The following is a 14,036-nucleotide window of genomic DNA, read 5'->3' as shown; positions in this document are numbered from 1 at the left end:
CTCCTCTATCTGATTCAGAACATCTTTAAAAACCTATATTCAATACCCTAATTAATGAGAAAAAAAAAAAAAACTGGATTATTCCCTGCTAACATCAAGAGAGAGAAAGGGATGTCTACTGTTAATATGTTGTTCAAAATAAAATGAAGGTCTTAGCCACTGCAACAGGAAAGTCAAAAAAATTAAAGAAATGTAGATTGGAAAGGAAAAAGCAAAACCTTATTTGCAGATAACACAATTGTATATGTAGGAAAACATTAAGAATGCAGAAAAGTCTTTCTAGAATTAATAATAAAATTATGCTATTGTGCAATATGTTAATATATGAAGTTAAATTACATTTTATGTGCTGGCAATAAACAAATGGACAATGAAATTTTAAAATATTATTTACAATAAAATTAAAACATAAAATGCATATAAGTAAATTTAATGAAAGATATGCAATAATTCCAAATTAAAAAGACTAATATATTGCTGAGAAAAAAAAATGAAAAGGTATATCATGTTCATCGACTAAGACTTAAAGTTATTAAGGGGTTAATTTCCAAGTTGTTTATAAATTTAATTTAGTTCCATTCAAAATTCCAATACACTTTTTATACAAAGTGGCATGTTATTTCTAAAATATATGCAGCAATACAATAGATGTAGAATAGCCAAATAGTCTTTACAAATTGTAAAGTTGAAGAACCTATTCTAGGTCACTTTAGGATATGTTACAGTAACAAACAATGTGATTTTCATTTAAAAAATAGACATGTGAATTAGTGGAAATAACAAAGTATCCCAAAATAGATCCAAACATGTATGATCAAATAATAATCATACGTATACATATATCAAATACACACGCACAATTGATTCTTATTTAAGATGCACAAAAATATAAGATACATTATAAATGTAAATATAAAAGCTAAAGCAACAAACCCTCTAGAGGAAAATAAGAAAAAATATCTTTGCAACCTTGGGGTAGGCAAGTATGTCTTAGGGAGGATACAAAAACAATAAAAGTAAATAAAGCTTCTGTTAACAAAGACAACCTCAAGTGAAAAATGTAGTTATACAAAGACTAAGAGAAAATCTTTGTAATTTATATCACTGGCAAAAGGCTTATATAGACAATATTTTTAAAAACTCATGCACTGTAATAGTAAAAAGAACATACCAATAGAAAAACAGGGAAAAGCCATGAACAGAAGCTTCCCAAAATAAGATATACAAATGGCCAATAATCACACAATACGGAAATAATTAATATTAGTCGTCAGGAAAATATAAATTAAAACTACAATAAGATTTCACTGTGCACTCAATAGAATGACTGGAAAAAAATATATTTGAGCATCAAATATTGGAAAGAATGTAGGGCAACCAGTGCTTGCATACATTGCTGGGGAGGACAGTGGGAGTTGTTTAAAAATATGCTGACTTTGCGCCGGGCACAGTGGCTCACACCTGTAATCCTAGCACTTTGGGAGGATGAGGCGGGCAGATCACAAGTACAGGAGATAGAGACCATCCTAGCCAACACGGTGAAACCCAGCCTTTACTAAAAATACAAAAATTAGCCGAGTGTGGTGGTGAGCACCTGTGGTCCCAGCTACTCGGGTTGCTGAGCAGGTGAATTGCTTGAACCCAGGAGGTGGAGGTTGCAATGAGCCTGGTGACAGGGCGAGACTCCATGTCAAAATATGTATACATACATATGTATATATATACATATATGTGTATATATGCATATATATGTGTGTGTACACACACACACACACACACACACACACACACATATATATATATATGCTGACTTTGGTGTTGTTCAGAAAGATGGTGGAATAGAAACCCCAGACCTTGCTTCCCACAGAGATACCAACTTTGCAACAATATATAGTTCAAAAAGCTTTAAAGAGTACTCGAGAAACTAGGTAATAAGTCACAGTAATACAGCTAAGGTCAAAGCCAAGAACAACCACATTAAAAATGGCTTAAAAAGCCATTTTGTTTCACCCATGACAGCCCATCCACTAAGTCAGAACAACTTGGTGTGATCAGAAGTAAATGTCAAACTTGCAGTCACTCTCTAGAGTGGAAGAAAAGCAAAAAATGCCCATCCAATGTTCTGGTTTTTTGGGGAGTGCACAAGGGTCTGGTTTCTATGTCACTGACTGGGTGCACTGATAGAAATAGCATACTCTGGATGCCTGAGGCTCAGAGAACACAGAAGAGTTAAGGGGCTCATTGCAGTACTAGAGAACCTGCAGTTCTGCAGCCAGAGAGCAGAGGAAATAGTACTTATAAGGTTGGGAAAAAGAAACCAATAAACCTCTCTACTGGGATTTTACATGCCCAGAGAAGATGAATCCCTAAAAATGTTTGGGAGACACTTTACCCAGGCTGATTGGTGAAGTTCTTTTCCTGTGTGAAATCAGTTAGAAAAAGTCTAAGAGACATGGCTGATTTTTTCAAATTCATAAATCCCAGAAAAAAAAAATAATAGCACAGACATATGAAGCAACAGAGAAACAAAAGAAACCACCAGAAACCAACTGGAAACAATGGTCTATAAATTATCTTTAAAAACACAAAATAATCATCTTAAACTCAATTTGCTAAAAGCAAAAACACAGATAACTACATAAAATTAGAAAAATTATGCATGAACAAACTGAAAATATCAAAACCTATAGAAAAGATTTTTAAAAACCCAGAAATTCTGAAGCTGAAGAATACAATAATGAAGTACAATATTCACTAGAGAATATCAACAGCTGATTTTATCAAGCAGAAGAAGGAGTAAATGAATTCAAAGGCATGACATTTGAGGAATAAAAAGAAATTAGAATTAGGAAAAGTGAAAAAATGCTAACAGATTTATATGACACCATCAAGCAGACCAATATACACTTTATAGAAGTCCGAAAAAAAGAAGGAGATGGGCAAAGAACTTATTCAAATAAACAATTTTCAAAAGTGTCCCAAATCTGAGGAAGGAAATGAACATTCAATACAAGAAACTTGAAGATCTCCAACTAAGATGAACCTAAAAAGACTCACCCTGAAACCCACTATTATCAAACTGTCAAAAGTAACAGATAAAACAGATAATCTTGAAAGCTGCTAGAAAAAAAATGCACTTTTGCAGGTAAAAGGAAGATCTCATAGATCAACACATTTCTCAGCGGAAACATTATAGGGAGATAGGGGTGGGATGATATATTCAAAGTGCTGAAAGAAAAATAAAATCAGCCAATCTAGAATACTATACCCAGAAAACCTGTTCAATAAATGTGAAGGAGAAATAAAGATCTTCCTAAAAAAACAAAAACCATGGGACTTCATCACCACTAGAACTCTTTTACAAAAAAATGCTAAAGAGAATTATTCAAGTTGAAATAAAAGAACACTAGACAGAAACAGAAATGCATATAAAAATAATGTCCTCTGGTAAAGGTAGATGTAGACAAATACAGAATAATGAAGGTGTGTTCATAGTAATTTTTATTGTGGTACAGAATTTAAATGACAAAACTGTGAAAAATAACTATACAGTCATTCCTCCCAGGGAGATTGATTCTAGGACACCCTGCACATACCAAAATTCACATCTGCTCTAGTCCCTTATATAAAATTATGTAGTATTTGCATATAGCCTATGCACATCCTTCAGTATATTTTAAATCATCTCTAGCCTGCATATAATACCAAATGCAATGTAAATGATATGTATGCAGTTGTTATACTGTACTGTTTATTTGTATTATTTTTATTGTCGTGTAGTATTTTAATTAATAATTTTGATTTGTGGTAGGCTAAATTCACAGATGTGGAATCTGTGGCACAACTATACATATACAAGCAGGTTAAGGGATCTAAAATATAACAAGTTGTAATTATAAGGTAGTGTATGTGATTGACATGGAGTTATCAGTTTAAATTCACTTACTTAAAACGGTTAATAGTATTTAATAAAGTGTATTAACTTACAATTATTTCTTGCCTAGGTGACTTATTTTTAACAGAAAATAATAATTTAACAAGTATATTTGTCCATTAAAAATAGGTAAACGGGAATTAATAACAGCAAAATTGTGGGATAGAAATCTCTATATTTCATTCCCCAACAGAGACACTAATGTGAAACCAGTATATGGTATAGAAGGTGGGGAGGGGATGTAAAGGAGTAAGATCTTTATACTGTGATTAAGTTATTATCCATTTAAAATAAATTGTTATAGTTTGTTCTATGCAATACTAATAAAAGTCACAGAAATACCTATAAGGGATACACAAAAGAAATTGATAAAAGGATCAAAGCATGGAACTACAAAAAACAAGGAAACAAATGAAAGTAGTGACAGAGGAAAAGAGAGACAATGTTACTATAAGATATATAGAACACAACAAAATGACAGTAGTAAGTGCATCCTTATCAGCAATTATTTAAACATAAGTGGAATAAACTTCCAAAACCACAGACATAAAGTGGTTAAGTGGATTTAAAAACCAATATCCAAGTACAGACATATCTCATTTTATTACATTTTGGTTGTTTTTGCTTCACAGATTTTTTATAAATTGAAGGTTTATGTCAACCTTGCATCCAGCAGATCTATATGCTGCTTTTATAATAGTTTGTGGTCACTATATGTCTCTGCATCACATTTTGGTAATTCTCACAGTATTTCAAATTTTTCATTATTATTTTACGTGGTATAGTGATCTGTGATCAGTCATCATTTACGTTTCTATTGTAATTCTTTTGGAGCTTCACAAACCATGCCACGTAAGGCAAGGAACTTAATGAATAAATGTTGTATGTGTTCTGACAGCTCAACTCACCATCTGTTCCCCATCTCTCTCCCTCTCCTTGGGCCTCCATATTCCCTAAGATACAATAATATTGAAATTAGAACAATGAATAACCCTACAATGGCCTCTAAGTGCTCAAGTAAAAGAAAGAGTTGCAAATCTCTCACTTCAAATCACAAGCTAAAAAAGAATAGCCTAGTGAAGAAGTCATATTGAAAGCCAAGATAAGCCAAAAAACAAACTTCTGCCAGTTAGCCAAGTTGTGAATGCAAAGGGAAAGTGTTTGAAGGAAGGTAAAAGTGCTACACCAGTGAACACATATATGTTGAAGCAAAACAATCTTATTACTGATAAGGAGAAAGTTTTAGTGGCCTGGGTAGATCAACCCAGCCACAGCATTCCCTTAAGCTAAATCTTAATACAGAGCAAGATACTAACTCTCTTCAATTCTATAAAGGCTGAGAGGTGAGGAAAGTACAGAAACAAAAGTTTGAAGATAGCAAATGTTGCTTTATGGGACTCAAGAAAAGACACTGTCACCATATATAAAATTACAAGATGAAGAAACAAGTGCTCTTGCAGGAGCTTTAGAATCTGTAACTAGGGCTGGGATCAATGCTGAATGCGTCTTCACTAAAAAACAGATTTTTGATGTATCCATTAAAGAGCCTCATATTAGAAGAAGATGACATTTAAGACTTTCTTAGGTAGAAGGAAGTCACGCCAGGCACGGTGGCTCACGCCTATAATCCCAGCACTTTGGGAGGCTGAGGCAGGCAGATCACAAGGTCAGGAGATCAAGACCATCCTGGCCAACACATTGAAATCCCGTCTCTCCTAAAAATACAAAAATAGGCTGTGCATACCTGTATTTCCAGCTGCTTGGGAGTCTGAGGCAGAAGAATAGATAGAACCTTGGTGGCAGAGGCTGAAGTGAGTGCAAATCACACCCCTGCACTCCAGCCTGGTGACAGAATGAGACTCTGTCTCAAAAAAAATAAAAGGAAGTCAATGTCTGCCTTCCAAACTTCAGCGAACTCTCTTGTTAGGGTCTAATGCAGCTGCTATCAGTTGAATTCCATTTTTATTTACTGTTCTGAAATCCTAGGGCACGGATAGGTCCCTTAATAATTATGTTAAATCTACTCTGCCTGGGCTCTAGAAATGGAACAACAAGGCCTAGATGGCAGTGTATCTGTTTATAGCAAGGTTTACTGAATATTTAAGTCCACTGTTGAGACCTACTGCTCAGAAACACACAAACACACAAACACGCACACACACACACACATCCCCTGAAACACACATCAAAACACATTCCTTTCCAATAATTACTGCTTATTGACAATGCACCTGGTCACCCAAGAGTATTGATGAAGATGGACAAAATTAATGTAGTTCTCATGCCTGCTAACACAAAATCCATTCTGCAGTCCATGGATCAAAAAGGAATTTCAAAGTTTCAGATCATATTATTTAATAAATATTTTTAATAAAAGGATAGCTGCTGTCGATGGGGATTACTCTGATGGATCTAGGCAAAGTCAATTGAAAACCTTCTAGAAAGGATTCTCCATTGTTGATACTATAAAGAATATTCATGATTAATATTGATGGGAGTAGGTCAAAATATCGATATTAGGAGGCATTTGGAAGAAGTTGATGCCAACCCTCATGGGTGACTTTGAGGAATTCAAGACTTCTCAAATGGAGGCAGTAAGTGTAGATGTGAAGGAAATAGCTGAAGAATTACAATCAGAAGTAGAGCTTGAAGATGTGACTGAATTGTACCAATCTCATGAGTGTTTTCTTGAGATAGAATCTATTCTTGGTGAAGATGCTATGAACATTGTTGAAATGACAATAAAGTATGTGGAATATTACATAAACTTAGTTGATAAAATGGTTGCAGAGTTTAAGAAGATTGACTAATTTTGAAGGAAGTTCTAATATGGGTAAAATGCCCCAAGACTATTACATGTTACAGAGAAATCTTTCATGAAAGGAAGAGTTAATGAATGTGACATACTTCATTGTTGTCTATTTCAAGGAATTATCATAGCCATTCCAAACTTCAGCAACCACCACTCTGATCAGTCAGCATCTCCATCAATATAGAGACTAACAAAAAGGCTGCAACCTAGTGAAGGTTCAGATGATTCTTAGCATGTTTTAGCAAAAGGTATTTTTTTAATTATACTTCAAGTTCTGGGGTACATGTGCAGGAAATGCAGGTTTGTTACATAGCTATGCACGTGCCATGGTGGTTTGCTGCACCCATCAACCCATCATCTACATTAGGTATTTTTTCTAATGCTATCCCTCCCCTAGACTTCCACCCACCATCAGGCCCTTGTGTGTGATGTTCCCTCCCTGTGTCCATGTGTTCCCAAATGTTCAACTCCCACTTATGAGTGAGAACATGCAGTGCTTGGTTTTCTGTTCCTGCATTAGTCTGCTGAGAGTGATGGTTTCCGGTTTCATCCATGTCCCTCAAAGGAAATGAACTCATCCTTTTTATGGGTGCATAGTATTCTATGGTGTATATGCGCCACTTTTTTTATCCAGTCTATCATTGATGGGCAATTGGGTTGGTTGCATGTCTCTGCTACAATAAACACAAGTATGCATATGTCTTTATGGTAGAATTATTTATATTCCTTTGGGTATATACCCAGTAAAGGGATTGCTGGGACAAATTGTATTTCTGGTTCTAGATCCTTGAGGAATTGCCACCTTGTCTTCCACAATGGTTGAACTAATTTACACTTGCACCAACAGTGTAAAAGTGTTCCTGTTTCTCCAAATCCTCCCCAGCATCTGTTGTTTCCTGACTTCTAAATGATCGCCATTCTAACTGGCATGAGATGGTATCTCATTGTGTTTGATTTGAATTTATTTAATGACCAGTGATGATGAGCTTTTTTTTATACGTTTGTTGGCTACATAAATGTCTTTTTTTTTTTTTTTAAATTTATTTATTATTATTAAACTTCAAGTTGTAGGGTACATGTGCACAACGTGCAGGTTTGCTACATATGTATACTTGTGCCATGTTGGTGTGCTGCACCCATCAACTCGTCATTTACATCAGGTATAACTCCCAATGCAATCCCTCCCCCCTCCCCCCTCCCCATGATAGGCCCCGGTGTGTGATGTTCCCCTTCCCGAGTCCAAGTGATCTCATTGTTCAGTTCCCACCTACGAGTGAGAACATGCGGTGTTTGGTTTTCTGTTCTTGTGATAGTTTGCTAAGAATGATGGTTTCCAGCTGCATCCATGTCCCTACAAAGGACACAAACTCATCCTTTTTTATGGCTGCATAGTATTCCATGGTGTATATGTGCCACATTTTCTTAATCCAATCTGTCACTGATGGACATTTGGGTTGATTCCAAGTCTTTGCTATTGTGAATAGTGCTGCAATAAACATACGTGTGCATGTGTCCTTATAGCAGCATGATTTATAATCCTTTGGGTATATAACTGGCTAGCCATAAGTAGAAAGCTGAAACTGGATCCTTTCCTTACTCCTTATACGAAAATTAATTCAAGATGGATTAGAGACTTAAATGTTAGACCTAATACCATAAAAATCCTAGAGGAAAACCTAGGTAGTACCATTCAGGACATAGGCATGGGCAAAGACTTCATGTCTAAAACACCAAAAGCAACGGCAGCAAAAGCCAAAATTGACAAATGGGATCTCATCAAACTAAAGAGCTTCTGCACAGCAAAAGAAACTACCATCAGAGTGAGCAGGCAACCTACAGAATGGGAGAAAATTTTTGCAATCTACTCATCTGACAAAGGGCTAATATCCAGAACCTACAAAGAACTCAAACAAATTTACAAGAAAAAAACAAACAACCCCATCCAAAAGTGGGCAAAGGATATGAACAGACATTTCTCAAAAGAAGACATTCATACAGCCAACAGACACATGAAAAAATGCTCATCATCACTGGCCATCAGAGAAATGCAAATCAAAACCACAATGAGATACCATCTCACACCAGTTAGAATGGCGATCATTCAAAAGTCAGGAAACAACAGGTGCTGGAGAGGATGTGGAGAAATAGGAACACTTTTACACTGTTGGTGGGAGTGTAAACTAGTTCAACCATTATGGAAAACAGTATGGCGATTCCTCAAGGATCTAGAACTAGATGTACCATATGACCCAGCCATCCCATTACTGGGTATATACCCAAATGTCTTCTTTTGAGAAGTGTCTGTTCATATCCTTTGCCCACTTTTTGATGGCATTGTTTGTTTCTTGTAAATTTAAGTTCCTCATAGATTCTGGATATCAGCCCTTTGTCTTTTTCTCCCATTCTGTGAGTTGCCTGTTCACCCTGATTATAGTTTCTTTTTTGTGCAGAAGCTCTTTAGTTTAATTAGACCCCTTTTGTCAATATTGGCTTTTGTTGCCATTGCTTTTGGTGTTTTAGTCATGAAGTCTTTGCCCATGCCTATGCCCTGAATGGTATTGCCTAGGTTTTCTTCTAGGGTTTTTATGGTTTTAGATCTTATGTTTAAGTCTTTAATCTATCGTGAGTTAATTTTTGTATAAAGTTTAAGGAAGAGGTCCATTTTCAGTTTTCTGCATATGGCTAGCCAGTTTTCCCAGCACCATTTATTAAATAGGGAATCTTTTCCCCATTGCTTGTTTTTGTCAGGTTTGTCAAAGACCAGATGGTTGTAGATGTGTGGCTATTTCTGAGGCCTCAGTTCTGTTCCATTGGTCTGTATACCTGTTTTGTTACCAGTACCATGCCATTTTTGTTACTGTAGCCTTGTAGTATTGTTTGAAGTCAGGTAGCATGATGCCTCCAGTTTTGTTCTTTTGCTTAGGATGCTCTTGGCTCTATGGGCTCTTCTTTGGTTCCATATGAGACTGAACATAGTTTTTTCTAATTCTGTGAAGAAAGTCAATGGTGGCTTGAATCTATGAATTTCTTTGGGCAGTATGGCCATTTTCACTCTATTGATTCTTCCTATCCATGAACATGGAATGTTTTTCCATTTGTTCGTGTCCTCTCTTATTTCCTTGAGCAGTGTTTTGCAGTTCTCCTGGAAGAGATCAATCACTTCCCCTGTAAGTTGTAGTCCTAGGTATTTTACTCTCTTTGTAGCAATTGTGAATGGGAGTTCACTTATGATTTGGCTCTCTGTTTGTGTATTAATGGTGCATAGGAATGACTGTAATTTTTGCCCATTGATTTTATATCCTGAGACTTTGCTGAAGTAGCTTATCAGCTTAAGGAGATTTAGGGCTGAGATAACAGGGTTTTCTAAATATGCAATCATGTCATCTGCAAACAGAGACAATTTGACTTCGTCTTTTCCTGTTTGAATATAGTCTATTTCTTTATCTTGCCTGATTGCCCTGGCCAGAACTTCCAATACTACATTGAATAGGAGTGGTGAGAGAGGGCATCATTGTCTTGTGATGGTTTTCAAAGGGAATGCTTCTAGCTTTTGCCCATTCAGTATGATATTGGCTGTGGGTTTGTCATAAATAGCTCTATTTTGAGATACATTCCATCAATAACTAGATTATTGAGAGTTTTTAACATAAAAGGGTGTCAAATTTTATTGAAGGCCTTTTCTACATCTATTGAGATAATTATGTGGCTTTTGCCATTGGTTCTGTTTATGTGATGGATTACATTTATTGATTTGCATATGTTTAACCAGTCTTGCATCCCAGGAATGAAGCCGGCTTGATGGTGGTGGATAAGCTTTTTGATGTGCTGCTGGATTCAGTTTGCCAGTATTTTATGGAGGATTTTCTCTTCAATGTATATCAGGGATATTTTCCTGAAATTTTCTTTTTTTGTTGTGGCTCTGCCAGGTTTTGGTATTAGGATGATGCTGGCCTCATAAAATGAGTTAGGGCAGAGTCCCTCTCTTTCTATGATTTGGAATAGTTTAAGAAGGAATGGTACCAGCTCCTGTTAGTACCTCTGGTAGAATTTGACTGTGAACCCATCTGGTCCTGGGCTTTTTTGGTTGGCAGGCTATTAATTACTGCCTCAACTTCAGAACTTGTTATTGGCCTATTCAGGGATTTGACTTCCTCCTGGTTTAGACTTGGGAGGGTGTATGTGTCCAGAAATTTATCCATTTCTTCTGGATTTTCTAGTTTGTTTGCATAGAGGTATATATAGTATTCTCTGATGGTAGTAATATATTTCTATGGGATCGTGGTGATATCCCCTTTATCATTTTTTATTGTGTCTACTTGATTCTTCTCTCTTCTTTATCAGTCTGGATAGTGGTCTATTATATTAATCTTTTCAAAGAAAAATAGCCCCTGGATTCATTGATTTTTTGAAAGGTTTTTTGAGTCTCCATCATCTTAAGTTCTGCTCTAATCATAGTTATTTCTTGTCTTCTGATAGCTTTTACATTTGTTTGCTCTTGCTTCTCTAGCTCTTTTGATTGTTATGTTAGGATGTCAATTTTAGAAATTTCGTACTTTCTCTTGCAGGCAATTAGTGCTATAAATTTCCCTCTAAACATGCTTTAGTGGTGTCCCAGACATTCTGGTAGGTTTTGTCTTTGTTCTCATTGGTTTCAAAAAACTTATTTATTTCTGCCTTAATTTTGTTATTTACCCAGTAGTCATTCTGGAGCAGGTTGTTCATTTTCCATGTAGTTGTGTGGTTTTGAGTGAGTTTCTTAATACTGAGTTATTATTAGATAGCCTTATGATCTTAGAGACTGTTTCTTATGATTCTCATTCTTTTACATTTGCAGAGGTGTGTTTCACTTCCAATTATATGGTGAACTTTAGAATAAGTGTGATGTGGTGCTGAGAAGAATTTATATTCTGTTGATTTGGGGTAAAGAGTTCTTAAGATGTCTATTAAATCCACTTGCTCCAGAGCTGAGTTCAAGTCCTGCATATACCTGCTAATTTTCTGTCCCTTTGATCTGCCTAATATTGACAGTGTGGTGTTAAACTCTCCCACTATTTTTGTCTGAGAGTCTAAGTCTCTTTGTAGGTCTCTAAGAACTTGCTTTATGAATCAGGATGCTCCTATATTGGGTGCTCTTCTTGTTGCATTGATACTTTTATCATTATGTAATGCCCTCCTTTGTCTTTTTTTGATCTTTTTTGGTTTAAAGTCTGTTTTATCAGAGACTAGAATTGCAACCCCTGCATTTTTTTACTTTCCATTTGCTTGGTAAATACTCCTCCATCCCTTTATTTGAGCCTATGTGTGTATTTGCACATGAGATGGGTCTCCTGAATACAGCACACCAATGGGTCCTAACTCTTTGTCCAATTTGCCAATCTGTGTCTTTTAGTTGGGGCATTTAGCGTATTTACTTTTAAGGTTAATATTGGTATGTGTGAATTTGATCCTGTCATTATGATGCTACCTGGTTATTTTGCCATTAGTTGATGCAGTTCCTTAATGGCATTGATGGTCTTTACAATTTGATATAGTTTTGCAGTGGCTGGTATCAGTTTTTCCTTTCCATATTTAGCACTTCTTTTTCAGGAGGTCTTGTAAGGTGGATTTAGCAGTGACAAAATTTCTCAGCAATTGCTTTTCTGTAAAGGATTTTATTTCTCCTTCACTTATGGAGCTTAGTTTGACTGGATATGTAATTCTGGGTTGAAAATTCTTTTCTTTAAGAATGTTGAATATTAGCTCCCATTCTCTTCGGGCTTGTAGGGTTTCTGCAGAGAGATCTGCTGTTAGTCTGATGGGCTTCCCTTTGTGGGTAACACTGCCTTTCTCTCTGGCTGCCCTTAACACTTTTTCCTTCATTTCAACCTTGCTGAATCTGATGATTATGTGTCCTGTGATTGTTCTTCTTGAGGAGTGTCTTTGTGGTGTTCTTAGTATTTCCTGAATTTGAATGTTGGCCTGTCTTGCTATGTAGGGGAAGTTCTCCTGGATAATATCCTGACGAGTGTTTTCCGACTTGGTTCCATTCTCCCTGTCACTTTTAGGCACACCATTCAAATGTAGATTTGGTGTTTTCACATAGTTCCATATTTCTTAGAGACTTTGTTCATTCCTTTTCACTCTTTTTTTCTCTAATCTTGTCTGTACACTTTATTTCATTACGATAATCTTCAGTCTCTGATATCCTTTCTTTCATTTGATCAATTTGGCTATTGATACTTGTGTGTGCTTCACGGAGTTCTTATACTGTGTTTTTGAGCTCCATCAGGTCATTTATGTTCTTCTCTAAACTTGTTATTCTAGTTAGCAATTCCTCTAACCTTTTTTCAAAGTTCTTAGCTTCCTTGCATTGGGATAGGACATGCTCCTTTAGCTTGGAGGAGTTTGTTATTACCCACCTTCTGAAGCCTACTTCTGTCAATTCGTCAAACTCATTCTCCATCCAGTTTTGTTCCCTTGCTGGTGAAGAGTTGTGACCCTTTGGAGAAGAAGTGGTGCTCTGGTTTTTGGAATTTGCAGCCTTTGTGTGCTGGTATTTCCCTCATCTTTGTGGATTTATCTATTTTTGGTCTTTGATGTTGGGGCCTTTGGATGGGTTTTTTTTGTGGACATCCTTTTTGTTGATGGTGATGCTAGTTCTGTTTGCTAGTTTTCCTTTTAACAATCAGGACCCTATGCTGCAGGTCTGCTGGATTTTGCTGGAGGTCCACTCCAGACCGTTTGCCTGAAATATACGTTCTTCTTATGTGTACACAAAATATTCTCCCTAATAGTTTACATGTGTGGTCACAAAACAAGTCTTATTAAATTTAAGAAGATTGTAATCATACCAAATATCTTTCCTGATACAATGGTATTAAACTAGAAATCAATAGAAGAGAGAGAATTGAAAAATACACAAATGAGTGGAAATTAAGAAATGAAATTTTGAAGAACCAATGAGTCAAAAAAGAAATCACAAGGGAATTAAAAATATTTTAAACAATATCCAACAAATTAAAATGAAACACAACATACACAAACTCATAGGATACAGTAAAAGCGTTACTAAGAGACAAAATTTTATCAGTAAACATTTGCATGTTAAAGCAGTACGTTACAAAATAATTTAAAAACCTCTAATCTACAACCAAATTTTACTCCTCAAAAACTAGAAAAAGAAACAAACTAAACCCAAGGTAGCAGAAGGAGAGTAATTATAAAGATTAGAGCAAAAATAAATAAAATGGAAAGACAATAAAGCAAATACTTGATTTATTGAAAAGATCAACAATAATGACAAAACTTTGA

The 14,036-nt window shown here is 35.8% G+C and overlaps 1 protein-coding gene across 4 annotated transcripts in view; it reads right to left on the bottom strand.

The window, feature by feature from the left end:
• SNTG1 (syntrophin gamma 1) overlaps positions 1-14,036 on the bottom strand; it is a 906,932-nt gene that overhangs the window by 273,145 nt on the left and 619,751 nt on the right. For 3 of the 4 annotated variants that reach the window (XM_073018076.1, XM_073018075.1, XM_073018077.1), the window contains one exon: positions 4,843-4,887. The exons of the other annotated variant lie outside the window; for it this stretch is intronic. In XM_073018076.1, the coding sequence (XP_072874177.1) occupies positions 4,843-4,887 (45 nt within the window). The remainder of the gene's footprint in view (positions 1-4,842; positions 4,888-14,036) is intronic. 4 annotated transcript variants of the gene reach the window in all.

The sequence above is a fragment of the Chlorocebus sabaeus genome, chromosome 8 (genome assembly GCF_047675955.1).
Source record: "Chlorocebus sabaeus isolate Y175 chromosome 8, mChlSab1.0.hap1, whole genome shotgun sequence".
Classification (NCBI taxonomy): Eukaryota; Metazoa; Chordata; class Mammalia; order Primates; family Cercopithecidae; genus Chlorocebus; species Chlorocebus sabaeus.
This window is presented reverse-complemented; position numbering and strand designations above follow the sequence as displayed.